Genomic DNA, 26374 nt, shown 5'->3' on the forward strand with positions numbered 1-26374 from the left:
AACAAGACAGGATTAAAGAAACTGTGAGACGGGAAGGAAGTTGTCTTTATTTTCTGTTGCTAGTAGCACAATACCACAGACAGACAGACAGACAGACAGACAGTCTGATCCTGAAGCAGGAGGAAGTCAAGACCCTCATTTGCATAAGCAACCCTAAGGACTCCATCAGGAAATGTCATTACTCCAGCAATGCACGGTATGCAGAGTTAGCCACAGGAATCCGCAGTGTTCCTATACACGTGCAAACAGACCAAGAGGGATTCAGGCAAACAACAACTTTCACAACAGCCTCAAAAACTCCCTTATGGCAATGCTAACCAAGCAAGTGAAAACCTTAAGGCACTGAAGAAAGAAATTAAAGAAGATACTAGAAGATGAATGCTCATGGATCAGTAGGATTATAATAGGCTAAAAAAAAAAAAGTCAAGCCGGGCGTGGTGGCTCATGCCTATAATCCCAGCACCCGGGAGGCAGAGGCAGGTGGATCACTGTGAGTTCAAGGCCAGCCTGGTCTACAAAGCAGGTCCAGGACAGCCAAGGCTACACAGAGAGACCCTGTCTCGAAAAACCAAAAAAAAAAAAAAAAAAAAAAAGTCATGCTACCAAAAGCAGTCTATAGATTCAACACAATCCCCACAAAAATTCCAACCCAATTCTTCACAGAACTTGAAAAGGTAATGTTTAACTTCATACGCAAACATCTCACACACACACACACACACACACACACACACACACACACACGTTTAGCTGAAATAACCCCGAAAAATAAAAGTGCTGCATGGCTACCCCCAATTTCAAGTTGTCCTATAGAGCTGTGCTAATAAAAAATAGCACAGCATTGGTATTTAAAAAATTGATCAGTGTAACTCCACATAGCTGCAAACACTGGAATTTAGACAAAGAAACCAAAGCCACACACTGGAGAAGAGACAGCATCTTCAGCAAATGCTGCTGGTCAGCCTGGATAGCTTCGTGTGAAAGAATGCAAATACATCCATATTTATCATCCTATTCAAAACCGACTCCAAAGGGCCCAAAGCCTTCCAAATCAGACGAGACATCCTGAATCTGATAGAAAAGAATAGGCTTGAACACGTTGGCCCAGGAAAGGACTGTCTGAACAGTCTCGAGAGCACAAGCAGTGAAACCAGCAACAAATGGGCCCTCTTAAGACTTAAAGCAAAGGACACTGTTTTTTGAGGAAAGAGGCAACCTACAGACTCGGAGAAGGTATTTACCAGTTAGACACTGGACAGGAAGTTAGGACTTAGAATATACAAAGAGCTCAAAAATACTAAACACCAAGAAAACAAATAACCCAATTTTAAAATGGGGTATAGAGCTAAAGAGTTCTTAAAAGACAAACCACAAAAGGCTGAGAAACCCTTTAAAAATGTTCAACATCCTAAACCCACCAGGGGAATGCAAACTAAAGCTACACAGGTCTCATTTTACCACACTCAGAATGGCCAACAAATGACAGCTCATGCCAGCAAGCATTTGGGGTCAAAGGGACACTTATCCATTGCTACCGGGAGTGAAAACTTGTCAGCCACTCTGGAAATCAGTGTGGTGTTTCCTCAAAAAGCTGAAAGCAAACCTGCCGAGAGATCCAGCTATACAGCTCTTGGACTCTGCATCTTACTACAGAGACGTTTGCTCACCCTCATTCATTGCTGCTCTGCTCACAATTGCCAGGAATTGAAACAACCCAGGTGCCCATCAAGTAATGAACATGTAACGAAAATACAGTACACCGTGGGATATCACTCAGCTGTTAGAATGAATTTTGCAGGTAAATGGATGGAGCCAGAAACAATCATCCTGAGAGAGGAACCCAGACCCAGGAAGACAAGTATCCTATGTCTTCTATTTGTGGATGCCATCCTTTATGCTTTAGATAGCATGCCTTACTTAGAGTACCACAGAGGCTAGGAAGCGAGCGAGGGACCAGGGGAAAGGAAGGGACCAGGGGAAAGGAAGGGACCAGGGGGAAAGGAAGGGACCAGGGGGAAGGAAGGGACCAGGGGGAAGGAAGGGACCAGGGGGAAGGAAGGGACCAGGGGGAAAGGAAGGGATCAGGGGGAAGGAAGGGACCAGGGGGAAGGAAGGGACCAGGGGGAAGGAAGGGACCAGGGGGAAGGAAGGGACCAGGGGGAAAGGAAGGGATCAGGAGGAAGGAAGGGACCAGGGGGACATGGACTATTGTGTTATAAAGAGATAACATGGAAACTAGAACAAGAGGACTGGAGGGCGGCAGACAGGAGGAGCAGACAGGAGGAGAAGACAGAAGCAGAATGTAGGAGGTATAGCTAACACTAACGGCCTTCTAAAAAGCCAAATGAAGTTAGGTGTAGTGGAGCACGCCTTTAATCCCAGCACTCAGGAGGCAGAGGCAGGTGGATCGCTGTGAGTTCGAGGCCAGCCTGGTCTACAAAGTGAGTCCAGGACAGCCAGGGCTACACAGAGAGACACTGTCTCGAAAAACCAAAGGAAGCCAAATGAAAGCCTGTTATAGAAGCCTCTGTCTCTGTCTCTCTGTCTCTGTCTCTTGTCTCTCTCTCTCTGTGTGTGTGTGTGTGTGTGTGTGTGTGTGTATGAAAGACTTACCATATAATGAGGAAGACAATATCCCAGCTACAGATTATATGATATCAAACAAAAGCCCCAGTACTGCGAATGGGATACATCTTTTTTGAGTTTTTCACCAAATGAGTGCCTTAGGTCTCTCCGAGAGATTAAAGGGTATTTATCGCCAGGGTTCTTGGTTGCCCACCACAACTCAACAGTAAGACCTTATTGCTGAAGACACTGCCTACTCACAGCATAGAACATGGAAAAATCCAGCTAACAATCAACTGGAAGCTTCGTCTCCACTGGCTGCTCTCACAGTGCTGGAAGGTGCTGCTATGCCTGCAACTAGAGGCGAACTCACGCTTAGCCTCAGCCAGCTGTGAACCTGCCTGAAAGACAGCCCACCAGTGCAGTAGTATCATGAGTGGGAGGGGAGTAGCCAACCACTCCGTGAGGTGGGACCCATACCTGATATTTATTGTTAGTGTTACCTGAGACTTGACAGGTAATGGGGCCTAAGAGAGAGCCTTCTGCTACCGTTGTGCTCAGCTAACACAGCAGTAAGGTGACTCCTGTGGCACTCTGCCGTACTTACAAATGAGCCTCATTGAGAGGCTTGTCCTGCAGTAGGTGGTAATTTATAGAGACACACAACTGGACAACGTGCCGAGAGTGAGAGACCTTGGCGTGGCTCAGCCCTGAATAGGATGTCCTTACCACTTCTCTCCTCAGGGCTCAGAGATCTGAGCAGAAGCGGGGTGAGATATGAAGGAGTGTAAGAGCCAGAGGTAGTGTGAGATTTTAAGGAAACAGCATTTCCTAGACACACAGAGTAGACCCACAAATAACCCAGAGACTACGACAGCAGGAGGCACACAGGCTCAAGCCAGAAGAAGCCCCAGCGTGAAGGAGGTGGGGGGGGGGGGGGCACAAAGCCTCGCCCTGTCCGAGAGGCTGGGACAAACAACTGCCGGAAGAGAGAAAATCAGTTTCCTTCAAGGGAGTGACACTGAGTATATCAGCCACGCTCCAGGGCAGGCCCGGGCACAGGGGCCCTTGTCCAGCATTGATCGCTCCGTGTTTCTTAGTGGCTTTTTCCTTTTATGGTTTTTGTTGTTTTAAGAGAAAAAGAACATGAAATTGGGGTGGATCTGGGAGGAGTCGAGGGACAAGTCAGAATACAATAGAAATAAAATTATACTGTATGAAATTCTCAGAGTAAGAAGACCTTTAGCCTGGCACGGCAGCGCACGCCTGTAACCTCAGCACTCAGGAGGCAGAGGCAGGTGGATCTCTGAGGCCAGTTCTGGTCCACAGAGTCCAGGACAGCCAAGGCTACATAGAGAAACTCTGTCTTGAAAAAAAGAGAGAAGACAGACAGGAAAGAAGGAAGAGACTTTAAAACATGTAACATTTAACATAACAATCCATAGCTGCTGGGTATAATGTGTATGAATGTTTTGCACACACACACACACACACACACACACACACACACACACACACACACACCATTTGTGTCTCCTACAGAGGTCAGAAGACGATGTTGGTTCCCCTAGAACTGGAGTTAAGGATGGTTGTGAGCTGCCGTGTGGATGCTGGAAACTGCACCAGGCCCTCTGTGAGAGTAACAGGTGCCCTTAACCACCGAGCCAACTCTCCAGCCCTTGTCTTAGTTTTTTGATTCAGTTTATTTTTGATTTCCCTATGTGGCCTTGGCTGATCTAAAGCTCACTACCTAACAAAGCTGCTGAACTCAGAGACCTCCTGGCCTCTTCCTCCTAAGTTCTGTGTTTAAAGGTGTGCACCACCATGCCCAGTCCCGCTGTTGATTTTAAATTAATGAAATATGACGTTATTTGAAGAGTAAAGGTTAGAACTTCAAGTTTATGGGAAAATAGAGTATACTATTGAACCATAACTGTTTCTGAATTTGAGAGTTGTTTTCTTCTTGCAGCATAACCCATGTAGAAATGGATGTTATGATGCATTTTATATATGGAGGGACTTTGGATTTTCCAGACAAAGCTAATGTTGGGTATGTATTACTTTTTAGTAAGTTTAAATATAAAAGGTATGTGGGTTCTGTTTTGTTGAACTATTTTGCAAAGAGTCAATGAAGTAGAAGCTTTGCTTTTATTGTCTATTTTGGTTATGTTTGGAATATCTAAAGACAGTAAGTATGAGGCTGGAAAGATGGCTCAGTGGTTTAGAGGACTTGTTGCTCCTCCAGTGGAGCCAGGGTCAGGTCTTAGTACCCACACAGAGACTTAAGCCATCTGCAACCCCAGTTCCAGAAGATCCTGTGCCCTCCTCTGGCCTCCACCGGCCTCGTCAGGCATGCATGTGGCATGCAGACATATATACAAGCAAAACACTCATACATAAAATAACTCTTTTTTTCAAGACAGGGTTTCTCTGTGTATCCCTGGCTGCCCTGGACTCACTTTGTAGACCAGGCTGGCCTTGAACTCACAGCGATCCGCCTGCCTCTGCCTCCTGAGTGCTAGGATTACAGGCGTGCGCCACTGCACCTGGCTCCATAAAAGAACTTAAAAAAAAAAAAATACAGATGAGACCTGATTGGCTGGGACAGGCGGTGGGGGAGGAGGACCCCCCCCCCCACCGCCAGAGATCTCAGGGAGGGGAAGAGGGTGGAAGAGGAAGGGAGGGCGGGAACAGGAAGACAAGAGTGAGCGGATGACTGTTGGGGTGTAATGTGAGTAAGTTATGATAAAATTTAACAATGTACAATGTTTAGAGCACTTTGCTTTGTTCTATATGTTGCTGAGGTGTGAGGGGATTCGAGGCGTCTCCAGAGTCTTCCTCCTTCCTTACCATGAAGCAAATTCTATGTTAGTACTGACAACTGTGACCTGTGTATATAAAACAAAAAGTTAGAGTTATAAATCAGATTTTTTTCTGGACATACTAAGAAATCATATATTATGCATTGATTTTACATTCGAGAATTACCAATTAATATCTGTTTGTTTTAGTCAGATACTGAACATGGCTGATATGTACGGGCTTGAAGGATTAAGAGAAGTGGCAGTCTATGTTTTAAGAAGAGATTACTGTAATTTCTTTCAGAAGGTAACTGTTCATCCTAACAACTCACCGGCTATCATGTATTAGACTGTGAATACAGTCATGCTTTAAAATGTCACAGTTTAAATAATAAGCACTCCTGTTGAGAAATAACACAGAATATGCTTACAAAAATCAGAAATTAACTGTTCATTTTAAGAAAAGCCAAATCATATGGGAATTTACTGGCAGTATATAGAGAGTCCTGTGTAAATCAAAGAGAGAGCACAGCCAGGACTCACGCTGGGTTTGACAGGAAGAGGAAGGAAGCTTTTGCTCTCTCCATGTCTCCACGAACCCCACAGAGCCTTTGATGGGGCTGTTCCCCCAATGTTGGACCCCAGGGGTCCAATCCGGGAAGGAGGTCGCCGCGAGAGACCACTCAAGTCACACCAGCTGAGAGGTATAGGTATAGGTAAAATTTATTACTGACATGTCAAAGGTCCCAATTGTTGATGTGTCAGGGTCCCTCAGCACTCAGGAGGTGAAGGACCCCAAATAGCTGTTACAGGCTAGTTTTAAAGGCAAAAACCCCAAAGCAGGTGGGGTTGCTTATCACTGGAATCCATACGGACATTAGGACATCTGGCCTGAGGGAACCTTTTGTGAGGACATCTGATATCTGCAAATTTGCATGTAACTATTCTGGGAACTAGGGTGGAACTCTTGAGGTTAGCAGTTCCGAGAACTGGGAGAGGTTCTCAGGCCACTGGGCAAGCAAGGCTGGACAGGCAAACAAGCACCTTACATTTTATAATTTTACAGTTTCTCATCTCCTTCTACCGTGTCTGAGCACGGCCCTCTTCTGGTGAAGTTGGGACATTTCTTGGTTGGCACATATTTACGGTCTAAAGAAAGATTGTATACTGTGCATTTCAAACCCACTTTGCACATATCCCTAGAGTCATCATTTGTTTAATATGCTTTGCAAAAGTACGTTAATTCAGGGTTTATGTCATGCTAACTGCAGCTAGTGGATGAGTGTTGGTTTTCCTGGGCTGTTCGTTGTGCGCTAAGGCACAGGAAAAGCACCCCTCCTTGGCAAAAAGAAGGCTCTTTGGGAACATGAAGTGCTGCACGGTTCTCTCTCATCAGGGGAGTCCACACTTGCGTGGCTGCCTCTCTCTCTGAGACGGCCAGAGCAGGAAAAGGCCAGGGAAAGCAATGAGAGTTACAAAGAGCTCCTAGTGCTAGTGAGGGGAAGTTGTACAGAGGAGCCATGGGTGAGGCGGGGTTTGCAGGCCAGAGGATCCTGGTGGCTTTGATATGTGTCTGTCTAATAGAGACCAGGGGCCCCCAACCTTGAGCCTAGGGGTGGAGTGTTGGTTGTGTCACAGGTGGCAGAGGCAGTTACATGGGTTTCTGAGGAATGCTGAGTGAAAGCTTTAGTGTCGCCCAAGCAGTCCTCCTGTCTACCATGCTGTCATGCTGGGACACAGTCAGGTGTCGGGTCCCAGCCCACGGGAAAAATTGAATCAGGGTTCACCTGAAAGAGGGAGTAGGGATTGAAAGTAGGGTACAGAGATGCGAGAAATAACGAATCAAGTCAGGACATTTCTGATCAAGATTCCTCTTTAATGCGGCCAAGTAAGACTTTTTATAGTAAGGTCAATAGGATCTATTCTGATCCCTCTCTCCCTAGCTCCCAAGGCAAGAAGAACACAATAGTCTGAATATCTCCCTGTAGAACTTCCTAGTTCTCTGAGTAGTTCCCTGTATGAACTTCCTTGATCCTCTGGGGGGTTCCAAGTTGGGACTTCCCTACTTCTTTCAAAGGTAAATAGTCCAAGGATAGCCTAGAACACAAGACCTCGTGAGGTAAGGGTCAGCAACTCGAAGGTCACAGCATACAGCCTAAGCACAGGATTTCTGACATGGCAGAATTTGGCATGGGTTCCCACAGTCAGGGGCATGCCTTTTGGGGGGTTGGAGTTTGGGACCTAATGCTAGGTGCTTGGGAATCGGGCCTTTCAGATTGGAGCTCAGGTTTCCACTGCCCGGGGTCGGTGCTAACTATACCAGGTGTGTCAGTGCATACAGTTCTCTCACCCCCATCCCCAGTGGAGAGCATCCTGTGTGTGACTGAGGCCTCTCTAAACATCTGTGTACTGGTTTTTGCGTGGAAAGGGTGTTTGTTTGTTTGTTTGTTTTTAAGAAAAAAATAGACACTAACTGGAATATGACTGCAAGTATATTTACGCAGTGGTTAATTCCAGATAGAGAATTGAGTGTAGGAAGTAAACATGTTTTCAAAATGGATCTTATAAAATTAGCAATGATGCCTATTTTGATTAAAGATCAAAAACAAAAAACCCTTCATTCCACCCACTACTCTGTCCTTTCTCCCCTCCTGTGGACCTCCTGTCTCCAAGTAGTACGCACTCTGCGTTTATGCCCCGCACCTCCCGTTAGGGTTGCTCGGCCCTTGCTGCCTCCCTGGCGCCCTTACACCTCTTCATCCTTTCTTCAGTCTCCTTTCTATTTTAATGTCCTACAGAAATGCATGCGCGCACACACATGCACACAGATTGATATGAACTTAAAATTACATCTGCATGTGAGAGAAAGTGTATAATGTTTATCTTTCTGAGTCTAGATTGTTTCATTTGACACAGTGATCTCCAAAAAGTAAAATTTCAAATTTACCAAAATTTGAATTGTATGTATTTTATGGTGTAAGTAGATAAATCAAATTTTATTTATGAAGATACTTTTCATCCTTTGTAAATTAAAAAGACATAAATGTGAGCCAGTCGGTGGTGGCTCAGCCTTTATTCCCAGCACTTAGGAGGCAACAGCAGGAGGATCTCTCAGAGTCTGAGGCCAGCCTGGTCTACAGACTGAGTTCCAGGTAGCCAGGGCTACATAGAGAAACTCTGTTTCAGGAAAAAAACCAAACTAACTGTGATGTTCTCTGTCACTTTTAGCCTGTTCCTAGAACATTGGCATCAGTTCTAGAATGCCTAATTATTGCTCATTCAGTTGGAGTGGAAAGCCTTTTCACTGACTGCATGAAGTAAGTTATCTTACATATCGCTGCTGGTGGTGTGTCCTTTATGCATACGTGTGTTTAGTATATCGCTGCTGGTGGTGTGTCCTTTATGCATACGTGTGTTTAGTATATGCTTTTGCTCACCAAAGTTTGTGGGCAATTTTAGTCTTGGTCTGTTTTTTTTTTTTTTCAATACAGTTCAAATAGTTCTTAATGAGTTGCATCATTGAGAAGAACTGTGGATTTAGAGTTATTAAAATGTGTGGAGTCAGTTTCATTGACGATGAACATAGCCATGTGAAAATGTGCAAATAACCAACATGGGTTTAAGTACCTGTTTCTGTGTGCATGCCACACGCACAGGGCAAGGAGCACGGGCCTTCCAGGTGTCATGGCAGGCAAGGGAATGAACCACGTTCAGCCTGGCTTAGTTTGTCTGCATCAGACTTGGGGAGTCTGGCTCCACGAGGCTCGTTGTCAGCATATTTAAACACAATACTATCTGGAAAAGAGTTTCCAGGCAACAGTCATTCCAATTCCAGGTGCACAGTAAAGCTGAAGGTGGGACTACTTAGAAACCCCTCTACAAAGTGCAGGTGACCGTGAGGGCGGGCTCTATGCTAAAGGGTCCAGATCTGGTGTAGCCTCTGAGACAGCACAGAGGTCAGCAGGCTGTAAAGTCCATGTGACATCCCCCCTAAGCATGGGTTCAGTTAACTGGGAGCTAGGGAAGGAGAGGCTGGGATAAACATTCTGGGGGATTTGGTGAGGTCTGCTGCCACAGATAGCAAAACGGACACCAGGTATTTAACAGTATCCACTCCCAGATTTCTAGGTGGAAGCAGGTAGGTTGGTTTTTTTGTTTGTTTGTTTGTTTGTTTGTTTTTTTGTTTTTTTCCGAGACAGGGTTTCTCTGTGTAGCTTTGGCCATCCTAGACTCACTTTGTAGACCAGGCTGGCCTCGAACTCACAGCGATCCGCCTGCCTCTGCCTCCCGAGTGCTGAGATTTATTTCCTCAACTGAGGAGGTGCCCTGTGTGGTTGACAGTCCTGGTTTCTCCAGTGTTTGTCTGTGAGCATGACAGCCTCATGCTCTTTACACTTCCAGAAGGGAATATAACTAAGTCCATCTTGGCACCCATAAAACCAAGTCAGGGAGCCCAGTGGTGGTGGCGCACACCTTTAATCCCAGCACTCAGGAGGCAGAGGCAGGTGGATCTCTGTGACTTCTAGGACAGCCTGGTCTGCAAAGTGAGTTCAGAACAGTCAGGGCTGTCTTGAAAAATAAAAGCAAAACAAACAACAAAAAAAAGTAAGGGTCAGGGGCTGGAGAGATGGCTCAGAGGTTAAGAGTGCTGTCTGTTTTTCCAAAGGTCCTGAGTTCAATTCCCAGAAACCACATGGTGGCTCACAACCATCTATAATGAGATCTGGTGCCCTCTTCTGGCCTGCAGGTGTACATGCAGTCAGAACACCTTACATAATAAATCTTTAAAAAAAAAAAAAAAAAGTAAAGTTCAGTTTATATGATTGAAAACAAAAATATTGATTTTCAAATGTTTTCATTACTCTAATTTGGATTATTTTATTTCAACAGCTGGATTATAAGCCATTTTGCAAGGTTTTGGTCAGAAAGAAGCTTTGCAAATGTACCTCCTGAGATTCAGAAAACTTGTCTCAATAGGCTGGTCCAGTCCTTGGTGAGTATAGTCTGGATGCTCTGTGTGTGCATCAGAATGTTTGTTCCGTTCCGCCTGTGCAGTACTTACAGTGATTTGAGTGCAGAAGTCAAATGTTAATGTTTTTATAGAGGCAAGATATACTGTGCTCTACCTGCACATACACCTGCAGGCCAGCAGGTGGCATCAGATCTCAGTATAGATGGTTGTGAGCCACCATGTGGTTGCTGGGAATCGGAAGGAGCAGTCAGTGCCCTTAACCTCTGAGCCATCTCTCCAGCTCCATTTGTTAAAATGTTTAATTGGAATATAATTGCATCACTATCTGTTCTCTCCCTCCCTTGACCCCTCACATGTTTCCTTTTTCTTACAACTCCAATGTCCACTCCATCTCAAACTGGTGGCCTTTTTGATTATTGTAATGTGTACACACACACATGCACACATGTGCACACACACGCGCACATGTGCACACACGCAGGCACGCGCACGCACACACAGATGCATACGTGCATAAACACATAAGTGCGACCTGCTGAGTCCATTCAGTGTGGTTTGTAAATGTGGTTTCAGAGCTGACCATTTTTTTAGGAGGCTCATCCCCAGGAAATGCTAATTCTCCCTCTCAGGGTTTAAGACTATTGACTCACAGTTTAAAAGTTCTGTTGTTCACTGTAAAGTATTTGTAGGAGCAACAGAATCACAATCTATACAGAGATCTCGTGATGAAAGGAAAGGCCAGTCAACACAGTGGACTTCTTTTTCATCTTGTTGTGAGAATTTGCCAGTCTCCGCAGTCTTCATCAAACACCATCTCGATGACTTAGCAGCCATCAGCATTGAGACAAGGTCCCCACCGAGCGAGGACCCTGACTCAGCAGTCTCAGTGCTCGGCAGCACTGCAGGAGCCAGGTCTCCATGGCGTGTGCATTTCTTTAATGTGGTGCCGCTCGGTACCTCATAGACAGCAGTGTGCTGTGACTTCACAACAAGTGCTCACTAGGCTCCTGTTACTCTGTGGCTCACTTTGTCATGATGCTCACCCTGTGTGGAGCTCTGAGCTGCCTGCTCTTCTGGAGACCTGCCCTGCTTCTTTGTTTAGAACTTACTTCCTTGATTTTTTTTAAAAATTATTTTCCTTAGCTCTCTTTCCGTTAGACAACTTTGACTTTCTGTTGTGTTAGAAGACAGCCCACCTTTCCAGTGTTCATACAATGTAAGTCTCTCCTGATGGAGAGATTGATCAGCGCGTCTAAGCTACTCTGTGACCCTCTCGTCTTCTTACAGTCGTCGCTGTTCCTTTGTGCTTAGTGAGCCCCAGACATGTAGCAAAGCTAACGGTCACTAGCGTTACGTTCCCAGAGCCTGGGTTAAGGGTGAGAAGAGTGTGCTCTGACAGAGCACTTAGGGACTTACAGCATTCTTGTTGTGTTACGGGCCTAACTACTGAAATAATAAAAGAACCAGCCGTAGTGCTGCTGCCTGTAATCCCAACACTCAGGAGGCTGACGTCAAAGGAGAGTGAGTGCAGGGCTCTCCTGGGCTGTATAGCCAGGTGTTGTCCACACACACACACACACACACACACACACACACACACACACAGCTCTTTATGTATTGAAATGCATACATTAAGTATAAAGGGTACAATGTGCCGTTTACATTAACTCCTTCGTCTGAATGAAATAAAGGGGAAGTTACATATATATGGCTCCATATACACAGAAATCACTTGGGAAAGATACAGAAAAATAATATTGGTTTGAAGGTGAGTATTTGGGATAAGGGCAAGGAAACGTTTGTCTTAGTTTGGTTTTCTATTGCTACGATAAAACCATGGCCAAAAGCAACTTGGGGAGGAAAGGGTTTATTTCGTTTTCACTTCCGGGTTACAGTTCATCACAGGAGTGGAGCCGGAGGGGTGCTGCTTCCTGGCTTGTTCCTCATGCCATCTTCACCTCCTTCCTTTCACATTGAAGACCGTCTGCCCAGGGATGGCACTGCCTACAGTGAGATGGGCCTCCCCATGACACCTTATATTCATTTTAAAATTTGAATCATATTAACTTGAAATAAAATTTTGTGTTTGGTCCAGAAGCATAGCATTTTTTCTTTGTACTCCATACTTCGGAGTATTTAACATTAAGTCAATGTGAGAAAATTCTGTATCATCTGCCATCACTTAAACATGTCCATATTTTAATTTTCCAGTAGATTCCAAGCTAAGCTATAAACTATACTCAGTTTTATTACCATTAAAACATATATGTGTGTATATATAGTAAGCAGTTGGTAGCGATCTGCCAAGTTCATTTGCATCCCTGCATTTGGCTGGCTCCTCCGTATCGTAACGCCTGCAGTGGGGAAAATCAGGTTATTGCCTCCGTTTCAGTGAATGCAGTTACTTAGGAAGTCGTCACAGGAGCAAAGGAGAATCGTGCATTTAAAAACAACAAAATGAGAGTGGAGGGATGGCTGGGCAGTGAGGGCACCAGCTGTTCTTCCCGAGGGTCCAGCGCAACATGGCTGCTCACAGCCACCTGTGACTCCAGGGGTGGGTGGGTGTGTGCGCTCGCGTGCACATGTGTGTACACCTCTACACGTGTGTGCCTAGTGCCAGATCCCTTGGCACTGGCATTATGGATGTCCATGAACCCAAGCCCTTTCCAAGGGAGAAAGTGCTCTAACCACTGGACTACCTTTCCAGCTTAGCTGAGTATTTTTTATTCTCTTAAGACAATTGAGACATTTTACATTTCAATGAAGCACTGTTAAAAAGAGTAAAAATTTTAAGGTTTTAGTGTTCATATTAAAAACCTAATTGACCCAGTTCTACAGGAGGCCCCACAGCACAGGGGGAGCAAAACCAGATGTCAAACATACACATGTTCTGTTCATACTTGAATAATTTTATCTGAATAAACAGCTTTAAAGGAAGGGATAAGTTCTCTGACACCCTGTCCAGAAAGAACATGGCATCACATTCTGAGGGATCAGGGAAGACAGCACCTTGGCCAGATTCTCAATAGCGCAGAGAGTGCCCAACATCCACGCCGAGTACGCTGCCTTCCACTCCATCAATAGCGCAGAGAGTGGCCAACATCCACGCCGAGTACACAGCCTTCCACTCCATCAATAGCGCAGAGAGTGCCCAACATCCACGCCGAGTACACAGCCTTCCACTCCATCAATAGCGCAGAGAGTGCCCAACATCCACGCCGAGTACACAGCCTTCCACTCCATCAATAGCGCAGAGAGTGCCCAACATCCACGCCGAGTACACAGCCTTCCACTCCATCAATAGCGCAGAGAGTGCCCAACATCCACGCCGAGTACACAGCCTTCCACTCCATCAATAGCGCAGAGAGTGCCCAACATCCACGCCGAGTACGCTGCCTTCCACTCCATCAATAGCGCAGAGAGTGCCCAACATCCACGCCGAGTACGCTGCCTTCCACTTCATTGCCATCCAAGGAATCCATCCCACAACTGAACAGCTTAAAGCTGTAACCTGCTACTTCGAACATTAGTGTGGGCTGCCTGGCCGGCCCTTCTGCTGATACCATTGAAGATGGCTCCTGTTGCTAAAGGGGCTGGTGGCCGAGCTGCTCCTAACCCACTCCACGTAGTCCTGTCTGCCGTCGGTGTGACAGAGACAAGAGCGGCTGGCAGCTTTGTTCTTTGTAGGAAACATCCCAAGAAACCAAAAAGACTGGATTTGCTTACAAAGTTGCTATATGACTGGTAATACCACCTAACTTCCCAAATATTTGTAACATTCTAGAACCATAGGAATGCTGCTTTTCTTCTGATGGAGAGTGACAGGCTAATCGCAGGCTTACCCAGAGTGAAGTGGGCAGAAGCGGCCGTAGCAATGGCGTCCCAGCTCCAAGAAGAGTGTGTGGCATTTATTGTAGGGAACTTCCCTCAGATCATTGAGAGCGAAGACTTTACTGTCCTCTTGCAGGTACGGTGTCTAGATTATGTGCCCCTACTTAGACTCGTCGTTGTGTGCTGATTTTAATTGCGTAAGTGTTTTTTTAGGGTCAGGTTGCCTTTGATTAAATTATTCTGACTTGAGTAAATTCCACAGCAGATGGCATATTTGCAGCAGATTTGGAGCCGTGGTGGATGGGATTCTTGCCTCAGATGAGAGAGCAGGAGGGACAGGCTTGAGTGTCCTGGCAAGGCGAAGTGTGACTCGGGCCAGCTCTAGCCCACAGTCACTGCAGCCACACTCTAGAGGCCCAAGCTGTAAAGATAATGGTTCTCGAAAACTCCATCAGGAGCCATTGTCTCTAAAATCAGTCACTGAATAAAGTGGTAGGCTGTATTGTTAGGGCTGTGTTAGCTCATGAAGACCCTGTGTGCGTACGTGTGTGCATGTACGTTTATGTATGCGTCTTTGTGTATGCATGCGTGTGTGCATGTGTGTGTGCATATGCGTGTGCTTGGGTGCCTGTGTGTGTGTGTGGAAGGGGGAACACATGCCCGTGTAGTCTTTCAGACAGAAAAGGGGCAGAGAGAGTTTCAGGTGATGACGTGTAGGCAGCCACGGCTGTGTGGCTGAGACTCTAGCACTCCCTGCGTGTCTAACATGTATCTCGTTAACTGTTAACTTCTGTGTTTTGTAGTCACAAGCAATGAGCAGCACAGCTCACCTACTGGACAAAATTTTTAAAGCAATTGAAGACAATATTACCACTGAAAATAGCTGCACTCTTCTTATGGCTCTGGACACATTACTGAATTCTGAAAGAACAGAGGAAATGGTACAGACTTCATTCAAACAATGTGATACTGGAGATGGTGTAAGGTTTTAAGACGCACATGCAGTGTAAATGTTGCACAGCCATTAAAGTCATGTACAGGACACCCTGAGGCTTGATAGACTTCTTTATATAGATTTGTAATATTTACTAATAAAAAAATTTTCAGTTGTGTTTGCCTTCATATTAGTGGTTTTTTGTTTGTTTGTTTGTTTGTTTTTTTTATAAAAGTTTAGAATTTTGAAGTTTGGCTCCTTAACTTTAAGGACAACTTAGCAATATTATCTGGCACAAGGTAACTTTGGTAGTTTTCTCTGCTAACTACAGTAAACTTATATGTATAAAGTGTATATTTTAGTATTTTTAATCATTAGTGCATTTTATTTTATGGTATTAGTAATTCTTTTTTTTTTTCAAAATAAATATTATTTTAAATTAGGTTAACTACAAAAAGAAAACTTAATATCATTATGACTTATTTGCATTTTTACTCTACAAAAATGATAAATTTATTTTGTTAAATTTATTATTATTACATAGAGTATTTGACCTTGTAATGTCCCAGTAGATATGAAAAGGTTGTGAAAGGTGTTCATATAAAATCCATTGTTTTAAAATGACACTTAACGAGCAGCGTTTAGCTTCGTGTTCACTATAAAATTCCTTTAAATGAGTAAGCCTTCATAAATAGCATGCACTCCATGATCTTAGAGCTGTAACTGATGACATCATTGATCTAGCTTAGGAGTAAGTAGATTCAGAAAGGAATAATGACTGGTTGCCATGACAACACGGCTCTCACCAGCTGCTGATTTGTCGCTGGCACACAGGGCTTTACGTGCAAGATCCAAGCCGTGCGTGGTAAGCTGTGGACCTTCCTGGTTCAGTCTTTCTTCGCTGTTCGTCACACGGCGAGCTGGACACTGATGCGCAGAGAGGACCAGCAGGAAATTCAGGCAGGTATGTTACCCTCCAAGTTTCCTTCTCGCTCTGCGGTCTTTGTGAGGCAGAGCTTCTGGTGGCAGCCTGCTAGTTAATTAGCGTTTGCGAGCTCATGTTCTGCAGTCGAGGGAGCGCTACCCAAAACTAGATGCTGTGCTGGGCGGCTTGGGAAAAATCATGCCTTATGTTCTGTTCTTAGAAAATGAAACTCATTTCCTTTGTATGTAATTGTCATTTTAGCCCTCTATATCTTAGCTGCAATGTTCAAGCTAGATTTACCTTTAAAAAAAAAAATCCATGTGAAGAGCTTAGAGTAAACTGGCATGATCTGTGTAGTCAGACCGCCAAACATACTTTCTCCCTTTGAAAACGCACTTTACCTTTTCACAAGGACCTTCCCTTGTGGCTTTGCCGAGCTGAGGTAGCTTTATTTCACAATTGATTGGTCAGGGCTGCAGTGTGCGCTGCTGCGGAGGGTCCCTCAGGAGCCGCACAGTGATCGCTGACATTTGCTAGGTGCTGTCTGAAACATTAGCATTAAACAAAAGATGTGTGTCTATCAGCAAGTGTGTGTGTTTTAAAGATATTGAAATGGAATTTTGAGGGTGTGGAGCTAAAATGGCTTCGTGACTATTTTTAGGTTAAAGCAGGTGCTTTGACACAGCACTGCCGTGTTCAGTAGCTCTCCTTTTTTTTTCTTTTTTAACATTAAGCTAAAAGATTATATTTTATGGAGCAAACATTTTAGTGCTATGAAACATGGAAGCCATGTGTGATAAATTATATCTTAGCTATATTAAATTCTTATTGATGGTAAAACCTACTTAATAAAGCTACTAGGTATAATTAAAGAACAGTTTTTGAAGATATTCCTTTTTCATGGAATAAAAATCATCAAATCTTTAGCAATCGAACGCTTTTTCCTTGTACTTTTCTGTGCCTGTCTTCAGGCGCCAGCTTCTAAGTCTGCACTGGGAAGAAGCAGAGACCAGCACCCCGCAGCGGGCGCCCTCTGAGCTTGCTTCTGGTTGGAGGCAAAGTTTTCTTTTCTCTCTTTTTAGAGAATTTCACAACAAAGTTGGATTTCAGTGCTCTTTGGTCCATCATAGTACTAATTAAAAGTCCGTGTAAGTTTACACTTACTTATTTATGCATACCTAGACAAATTGTCAGTGGTAACGAAATGATCATACGAACTTTCCAGTGTGTTACGCAGCACCAGGGTCACGGTCTCAACAGTAAGTGTGTCGGACTGTGGTGAACCCGGACATGTGTGGCCACTGCTGTGAGTCGTCTCTGTTCTCACAGCCTCAGGTTCTTACTGAGTTACTGATCTGAGGAGACTTTGTATTAATTCCTGTGATTATCATGCAGTCGTTGTTTGCCATCTGGAGGTGGTGGCTCTGCCACGCGGCACTCATCCTATGGAACAGAGGTTGTAGAAGATGGTTGGTAGCTGTTCCACTGGAAAAAAATGGAGAAATTATATGTGCAGCTAAATTCCTTCTTCAAAGTAAACCGTCAAGCCCTGTAAACCTTGAAAACCTGAGCTGGGCTTTAGCCTCAGGTCCCAGTACCTGTTTTTCTGGTGTCGTTCCAGTTCTTGTTTCAAAGGTATAAGCATGAGTTTCCCAGTGATTCCCAGGTAAATGACTCGTAAAGTGGATTTTTACTTAGCTCCAGCAAGAGTGAGGTGAATTGCAGGCTGTTTCTGCCTTATCTTCAGGGACCCACATGGTTTTCTTCTCTCTCCACCATCCTATAAGCAGTCTGTAATACTAGAAAATAGTTTTAATTTCAGCAGATCATTTCAATTACTTACAGTAATTGGATATTTTTCTCATATTACATTTATGTGTAAAATATTATTTTTTTGAAATTTGAAAACTAAATGAAGCCAGCTATTTAAAAATGTATGACTTGTGAAAATTCTGGAGTTTTTAAAATGAATGTACGTGATTTTACATTTTTATTTATTAATTTCAGGAACATAAACTTTTCTGAACCAGAGAATTAAGATTGAAGAATAGATTCTTTATTCTAAAATAAAGTTTTAATTGTTTTAAAATTTCTATCAAAAAGTAGTGTCTTCTCCTGGCGTTCTATTTTTCTTGTACTTCTTGGATAGTAATGTTTCTGATAAAAACCACTTGTTTTTTGTTTTGTTTTGTTTTGCTTTATAGCTGCATTTGACAAAGGTGATGATCGAAGGCTCGGCAGGAAGCCTGTACTCACCAGCTCTCAGGTAAACTTCTGGCTTCAATGAGAAAGCTATTTAAATTTATTATTTTATATTTCAAAATTAATTTTTTATTAATTAAAGCTATTTTTAAGAGAAAGATATTTTGAATCTTGAAAAAATCAGCAACATTTAATATACATATTTTTAAATGATGTCAATTTCTCATATTCATCTGGTATAGGAATTATGCCTTTCATTTCCTTGAAATATTTTTTTGGCAAATGACGCATTGGAGCTGTTCCAGTAAGCTAGCAATTGTTTAGACATCTATGATCCAGTTTGGTGTCTGCTTTTAGTTAGCCAGCTTTGTCACAAGAGCAGGCTCGCTCGTTCCAGTTTTCTCTTTGTAAGTAAAGAAAGCAAGTTGTGTCAAAAGCATGGTGTGTTTTATTTTTAATTTATTTGTATTCTTTTTATATAATGTCAAAAGTAGTCAAGACCTTCTAAACAGTAAGTAGGATGGTAGCGGCCTGGGCTTGAGGCTATGGGGTGAGATACGTAAAAAGAGCCTTCCCGTGGATACAGCACAGAGGCTCCAGAGATCCTTTGTCTAATAAAGTCACTTGATAATTATATTATAGCCTGAAATGTATTTTCTTCCTTCCAAATGTTACTATACAGCTAATCATGTAATCAATAAAATACATAAGAACAAAATTACACTAACCCATGTGTCTTCCACTGATAACGTGGGCTCATTCACTCAGTGTTGTGAGGTAGATGTAAGCACATACGGCCCTTGCGCATGTGGTAAGGAACCCAGTTTCCTTCCCTATCGCCCACGAGGGAGGAACTGCAGCTTCTGCACTCATGACATTGCTCTCTTGGCTTAAAGTGGGAGAGCTCAGGCCCTTAGTGTCTCTGATGGGAAACTGAGACAATGAAGGGTTTGTCAGCAAACCTCCTGGAGGGTTTGACAGTCGGTAACGTGTGCATCTTGTCCTGAGCCCGCATTCCACCCAGCGTCTGAGACACTGAGGCTGAGCATCACCACTGTGAAGAGCACTTGGTTGCATGTGCCGATGCAGCCTGCATTTCCAGCACTTGGGAAGTGGTGGGTCAAAGCTAGCATGGGCTTTAAACAAGGAAAAAATAAAAACAAACGAAAGACACTTTTGAACCTCCTCACCTAAAATTCCCAGCTCTAAGAGTGTTGACCCCACTGGACTCCTTGTAGCCCTGCTGAGTATGCTCCTATTTGTTTCTATGTGCTTTTTTCCTGGGAAGCCCCCCATGGTGTGCTGGGGACCTACCCCATGGTGTGCTGGGAACCCACCCCATGGTGTGCCTGGGAACCCCTCTCATAGTGTGTTGGGGACCCCCCTCATGGTGTGCTGGGAACCTCCTTCATGGTGTGCTGGGAACCCCCCTCATGGTGTGCTGGAACCCCCTCCCCATGGTATGCTGGGAACCCCCCCATGGTGTGCTGGGAACCCCCCCATGGTGTGCTGGGCCCCCTCCCATGGGGTGCTGGGCCTTGTCCTACCCAAGCCATGCACTGAGCTGCTTTCCCTTCCATACAACAAAATAGTACAAATTCTATTTGTTGCTGTTTGTTTTTAAAAATGGGAAGTGGGTACAAGCAAAGCAAAATTGGCCAGGACCTGGTAATCGTTAGTGCTGGGTATAGGTATGTGGTGGCTCTTGACGCTGCTCTCTCCCACGGGCACATCGGTGAGCTGGGCATGGTAGGGTATATCAGTAACCCAACACTAGCGATGCTGAGGCAGGAAGATTGTGACTTCAAGGCCCATTAGATTACATAGCAAAACCTTGTCTCAACAGAGCTGTGAAGTGTCACTACCATAGGACAGCTGTCAAACGAAAGTGCTCTCCTTCAGGAGGATTGCTCCTCTGCGGTGACCGCCCCAGGTGGCCGTGCGCTTACAGGGGTGTAATTAAACGTTGCAGATAGAAGCCTCAGCTGCTCCGACGTGCATGTGCACCAAATAGTTTTCATGCTGTGGTGTATTTGTCTCAAAAATACATCATTTGACCCACGGCGTAATAGTTCAAAGCACACAAGGGTGCAGTGAGCTAAGTGGGGTCAGCCTCAAGCATAAGGAGACCACCTCAGGGTGAAGCCTGCTGAGTGTCAGTGTAGGAATAAAGACACTAGCCAGGCGCGGTGGCGCAGCCTTTAATCCCAGACCTTGGAGGCAGAGGCAGGCAGATTGCTGTGAGTTCAAGGCCAGCCTGGTCCACGAAGCGAGTCCAGGACAGCCAGGGATACATAGAGAACCCTGTCTTGAAAAAACAAATGGGGCAGGGTATGTTTCAAGTTAAGGCCTGGTCAAGCAGGGGGTGGGGGAGGGAAAAAAAAAAGACATGGTCAAGGAAAAAAAAAATGAAAAAGGCTTTCAAGTTTAAAACACTTGGAATTCTGGAACACTGCTCTGATGGAAAGCATTCCTCCAAAAACATACATAATCTAAAGCCAAAGCAGCCAGGCCCATTGACCCAAAGCAAGGGTTATTTATTGATTCTATCACCACTATACCTTGCTTTTTCCTAAATTTAACCTTTATTTATTGTCTTATACACATACATGCACCCATACACATGTATGTTAGCTGAGTCTTTGGGGGTTTTTTTGGGGGGGTTTTTTTGGGTTTTTTTTTTTGGTTTTTCAAGACAGGGTCTCTCTGTGTAGCCTTAGCTTTCCTGGACTCACTTTGTAGACTAGGCTGGCCTGGAACTCATAGCAATCCACCAGCCTCTGACTCCCAAATGCTGGGATTAAAGGCATGTGCCACCACACCTGGCCCTGAGTCAATTTTTTAATGTACTTGGAAGCTTTTCATATTTATAAACTAATCCTTGAACTTCGTTTACATATCACTACACACTTAAACAGCAGTTACAAATATTTTCTTGGGCCCCCAGTATGTTGAGGGTTGTAAATGGTTTAATTATAAAAGATAAAGCAACACACAGGTTCTGCCCTGCAGTCCGCACAGCTTTGCCAGGGGGCAGGGGAAATCAACATTTACATATGTTGATGTGTGTATTTACACTTTATTCTAAAGTTCCCACCAGCCTTGAAGTCAATGCTGTTCCCTTGACTTCTCAAGGTCGGTCCCAGAGGAATGAGGCCTCCACCCTGTGCCCTTGTGCTTTCCTTGTCCACATCTCAGCTGCTTTGGGGGTGTCCTGTCTTCCACAGCCTCTGAAGAGCAGCGCAGTGCTGTCATCTAGGGGTTTTTAAACCTAAACTTTCAAGTGTGCATGCTGTGTTTCTGGACGTGTTTGTCTTTTTGTTTTAATTAGGATTCCCAGAGTTGAATTTTTATGCTACCCTTCAGATTGTACCATTCAGACGAGTACATTTAACTTTATTGTAGGCAATAAACCCTGAGCTCACATCTCAGTTCTGTCCTGTCCTAGCTCACGACCCGGGATAACTCACACGTCTGCTTTAATGCCCAGCTTCTATTTTTGGTTTTTGTTGTTGTTGTTTTGTTTTTCCAAGACAGGGTTTCTCTGTGTAACAGCTCTGCTGTCCTGAAGCCACTTTGTAGACCGGGCTGGCCTCGAACTCACAAGATCTGCCTGATTTTGCCTCCTAAGTACTGGGACTAAAGGCGTGCGCCAGCGCACCCAGCTATATCCAGTTTCTTATCTGACAAGTGAAAGCAGCCACAGGAGACATTCCGAGGGTTCCGTTGTCAGGATGCAGGACAGTGATGGGAGAGGCCACTAGCATGGACCCTCAAGCATCACTTACTCAGGGCAACCTGACTCTTGCACGATTAGTCTCCACTGTGACACCTGAATCAGATAAACATTTAATGCTGTATTTCAGATTTGATTAAGGCAATATAGTTAATAACCCAAAATTTTTATGAAAATGATAAATGATATCTCAAGTTTTGAGTGATCCTAAGTCACAATCAGAATGTCGATGCTAGGCCTGTGTGGCTCCGTGGGTGCACACTTGCCAGCGTGATGTGACCGTCCCTGGTGTCATGGAGCACGCCTTCAGTCCCAACTCTGGGAGGCAGAGGCAGGCTGAGCCCCATCAGCTGGTCTACAGAATGGCTTCCCGGCCAGCTAGGACTACATAGTGAGACCCTTTCTCACTAAGTAACGACAGAAACCCAAACCCAAGCTTTATTGAAACATGAAATATTCCATGTCAAATATGTGTTGATTTATAGTTTTCCTCCTTCCTTCCTTCCTTCCTCCCTTAGCAAAGGAGACAAGGCTCCAGTGTTGATACAAAAGTAAAACCCTGGACGGAAAATAACAAAAGCCTGTGTCGAGCGCGTCTCTCCACTAAGAAAATGAGAGCTGATGGATTAGGAGCATCTGGGCATACGTCAAGCACCTGCAGAAACAGCATAAGCAAAGCATCCAAGCCTGATGAGGCCACAAAAATGTCCAAGGTTACAAAGGAATTGAAAACTGGGGGCAAAAGTGTTCCTGGCCTTAAGTCTAAAACTGTAATAAAGCCCCAAACAGAAAATGGTGATAGCACAAAGTCAGAAGGTGTGTCACCCAGAGCTGCTGCAGGGAGACCTACAAGAGCAGCTGGACAGAAGGACAGCATGCAAGGAGAAAGGGTCAGGAACCAGAACGGAGAGACCGCGGGGGCCAGGCCCAAGGTCCTCACCACAAACCCGAGCGTGCAACCCAAAGCCAGGCCTTTGAGAGCAGTGCCAGGGAAGGAGTCCTCATGCCCCACCACGGTGGGACCCTCCAGTAGATCTACAAATTCCAGTATGGAGCGTTTGACTTCCACAGGCTGTATGGATGAGCCAAAAGAAGACGGAACAGTAGGAGGCAAATGTTTCGATGCGATGCCATATGTCGGTGATCCTCCAGGACACATGGTGAAAAACGGAGTAGCTGTAGGTGGGTTTTAGCATTCTTAGGTTGTGTGTGTGTGTGTGTGTGTGTGAGAGAGAGAGAGAGAGAGAGAGAGAGAGAGAGAGAGAGAGAGAGAGAGAGGAGAGAGAGAGAGAGGAGAGAGGGGGACCCATACATGCTAAACAGGCAATCTATACCATCAACTCAACAGTCCAGAAAAATGGTGTTTTGTTTTGATTTGTTTTGTTTTGAGAAAGGGCCTCTCCACTTCCCATGTTGGCCTCAGACTTGCTATGTAGCTCAAGGAACTCTCGAACTTCTGCTCGTCTTCTCTGCCTCCCGGGGCCTATAGCTGCGCCCTGTCATGCGGGTATATGTGGTGCTGGAGGTGCTGTAGGCTTGGCTAGGCTAGGCGAGCACTTCTTCTAAATAAGCTGTATGCCTAGCCCTAAAACCTTCATTTTTAGTAGCTCCTAATACTTAAAAGTTCCTAGATGATTTTTGCATGCTTTAGTTATTTTTTAAATGTTAAAATGTGTTTTTATGCCTGTGTGCAAACTGAGCGAATATGGTCTCTCCCATGTTGGCACTTGATTTTTAGTGTCTAACCTGTATATTTATACAACTTATTACTATTTTTAATGTTCTCTTTCTCATGGCTGATATTTCTTACTTTATAGCAGTAAAATCTCAACCAATTTCAAGAGTTACCAATGGAACATCCAATAGAAAAAACATTCATGACCAAGACACTAACATGAACAGCAGGTGGGCCTCTACTCTGTTCACCTGACTGTCTCTGCAGGCTATTTATATACTAACTCCTAGCCAAATGTAGAATATTTTTCTTTGTTTAAATGTATTCATAAAATTGTAATTTTAAACTTTCACATTATATAAAAAGATGCAATGTAGTAAAAGTTTCTTAGCTGTATTTAATGACATGTGAAGTTATGATTAGTCATATATGATCTACTCTTTCAAAACTAGGTTCAGAAAGAATAGCTCTCTATTTCTTGACAAATTATGTGATGATACATGGTTCTGGTCGTACACAGATGTTTGCAAGTTCATATTTTACAGTATCACTATAATACTAAATGCAATCATTTTTCTTAGTGTAATAAAAAAACTTAGTGGCAAAGGACTTCCTGATTCTGCACCACAGACAACTGTGAAGAAAAGAAGAAGCACCAACGGATTCACAGCAGCTCAGCCGCGGACAAAGAGTGCACCACCAACCCTGGCTCAAACTCAAGGTAAATCTGCAGTGACCAGGACGGTCTTGGGTGTTGGTCCTGAGCTATAGCCCTGAGGGTTCTGGGTGTTGGTCCTGAGCTGTGACGCTGAGGATTCTGGGTGTTTGTTCTGAGCTGTGACCCTGGGGGTTCTGGGTGTTGGTCCTGAGCTGTGACCCTGAGGGTTCTGGGTGTTGGTTCTGAGCTGTGACCCTGAGGGTTCTGGGTGTTGGTCCTGAGCTGTGACCTTCAGGGTTCTGGGTGTTGGTCCTGAGCTGTGACCCTGAGGGTTCTGGGTGTTGGTCCTGAGCTGTGACCTTCAGGGTTCTGGGTGTTTGTTCTGAGCTGTGACCCTCAGGGTTCTGAGTGTTGGTCCTGAGCTATGACCCTGAGGGTTCTGGCTGTTGGTTCTGAGCTGTAACCCTGAGGGTTCTGGGTGTTGGTCCTGAGCTGTGACCCTGAGGGTTCTGGGTGTTTGTTCTGAGCTGTGACCCTGAGGGTTCTGGGTGTTGGTCCTGAGCTATGACCCTCAGGGTTCTGGGTGTTGGTTCTGAGCTGTGACCCTGAGGGTTCTGGGTGTTGGTCCTGAGCTGTGACCCTGAGGGTTCTGGGTGTTGGTTCTGAGCTGTGACCCTGAGGGTTCTGGGTGTTGGTCCTGAGCTGTGACCTTTAGGGTTCTGGGTGTTGGTTCTGAGCTGTGACCCTGAGGATTCTGGGTGTTTGTTCTGAGCTGTGACCTTCAGGGTTCTGGGTGTTTGTTCTGAGCTGTGACCCTCAGGGTTCTGAGTGTTGGTCCTGAGCTATGACCCTGAGGGTTCTGGCTGTTGGTTCTGAGCTGTAACCCCGAGGGTTCTGTGTGTTGGTCCTGAGCTGTGACCCTGAGGGTTCTGGGTGTTGGTTCTGAGCTGTGACCCTGAGGGTTCTGGGTGTTGGTCCTGAGCTGTGACCCTGAGGGTTCTGGGTGTTGGTTCTGAGCTGTGACCCTGAGGGTTCTGGGTGTTTGTTCTGAGCTATGACCCTGAGGGTTCTGGGTGTTAGTTCTGAGCTGTGACGCTGAGGGTTCTGGATGTTGGTCCTGAGCTGTGACCCTGAGGGTTCTGGGTGTTGGTCCTGAGCTGTGACCCTGAAGGTTCTGGGTGTTGGTCCTGAGCTATGACACTGGGTGTTCTGGGTGTTGGTTCTGAGCTGTGACTCTGAGGGTTCTGGGTGTTGGTCCTGAGCTGTGACACTGGGTGTTCTGGGTGTTGTGAGAGCTTGACAATCAAAGCTTTGTCCAGACCTGCCATTGTAGACAAGCAAAACAGAACATGCCTTTATTTACTGTGCACATGTCTTAGAATATTGGGGTAAGGTTTTACGGTTTTTAGATAGATACATTGGTGCTAGGAGATTCATTTTGGTTTTCCTCACTTCGTGGAGAGAAATTTAAAGGAGCCATTGACAGGTCTACATTTCTGTTCCTTTTGTGGGGCACGCCGAGGTGTTTGAAAGCCTCCTTGTTAACTAGAGGAATTCTGCTTGTGAATCCAGCCCTGAAGCTTCTCAGAGAGCAGCAGAAGCCGTGCAGCTGTGTGCGGAGAGGGAGGGCGCCTGCAGGACTGTCACCATGCTGCTGTTCTCATTGTTCAAGAGAAGGAATACTGACTAGATTGCATAATCTGCATGTAACAGCCTATTTTAAATATTTCTTTCCGGCCTAGTGGCACATGCCTGGAGACCTTCCATTGGCAGGATAAAGGCGAAGTCACCCTTGATCAATATAGTGAGTTCAAGCCAGTCTGGGTTACATGAGACACTGTCTCAAAATAGAGAGGGAAGAAAAGAAGGAAAAGAAGGAAAGGGAGGGAAGGAGGGTGGGTGGGAGCCGAGGAAATGTCTCAGTACATAAAGTTTAGGGCAAAGCCACGTGTGCTAGAATCTCATCACTGCGAGGCAGAAGTGGAGGGGTGGATCCCTGAGGCTGATGGTCAACAGCCACCTGGCCTCATCAGTGAGGCCCAAGTCCTGCTGAGAGACTGGATCTGACAGAACAG

The 26374-nt window shown here is 45.0% G+C and overlaps 1 protein-coding gene and 1 long non-coding RNA gene across 5 annotated transcripts in view; one reads left to right on the forward strand and one right to left on the reverse strand.

Annotated features, from left to right (window-relative positions):
• The window catches only part of Btbd8 (BTB domain containing 8), a 62613-nt gene that overhangs the window by 30656 nt on the left and 5583 nt on the right, over positions 1-26374 (forward strand). The window contains exons 6-16 of the mRNA XM_051170565.1: positions 4535-4615; positions 5577-5673; positions 8595-8683; positions 10257-10359; positions 14123-14305; positions 14973-15110; positions 15938-16067; positions 18233-18294; positions 22485-23148; positions 23784-23871; positions 24223-24362. Coding sequence (XP_051026522.1) covers positions 4535-4615; positions 5577-5673; positions 8595-8683; positions 10257-10359; positions 14123-14305; positions 14973-15110; positions 15938-16067; positions 18233-18294; positions 22485-23148; positions 23784-23871; positions 24223-24362 — 1775 coding nt within the window. The remainder of the gene's footprint in view (positions 1-4534; positions 4616-5576; positions 5674-8594; positions 8684-10256; positions 10360-14122; positions 14306-14972; positions 15111-15937; positions 16068-18232; positions 18295-22484; positions 23149-23783; positions 23872-24222; positions 24363-26374) is intronic.
• LOC127211078 (uncharacterized) lies at positions 24406-25491 on the reverse strand. 4 transcript variants are annotated; one of them, XR_007833361.1, is made up of 3 exons: positions 25114-25145; positions 24869-25008; positions 24406-24658 (listed from the first exon to the last, which is right to left on the reverse strand). It is a non-coding gene; the product is annotated as an uncharacterized LOC127211078 (long non-coding RNA). The 4 variants fall into 4 exon arrangements; XR_007833360.1 differs by lacking the exon at positions 25114-25145 and adding an exon at positions 25219-25294 and having other exon boundaries at positions 24407-24658; XR_007833359.1 differs by lacking the exon at positions 25114-25145 and adding an exon at positions 25429-25491 and having other exon boundaries at positions 24410-24658.

This window comes from Acomys russatus, chromosome 28, assembly GCF_903995435.1.
Source record: "Acomys russatus chromosome 28, mAcoRus1.1, whole genome shotgun sequence".
NCBI lineage: Eukaryota > Metazoa > Chordata > Mammalia > Rodentia > Muridae > Acomys > Acomys russatus.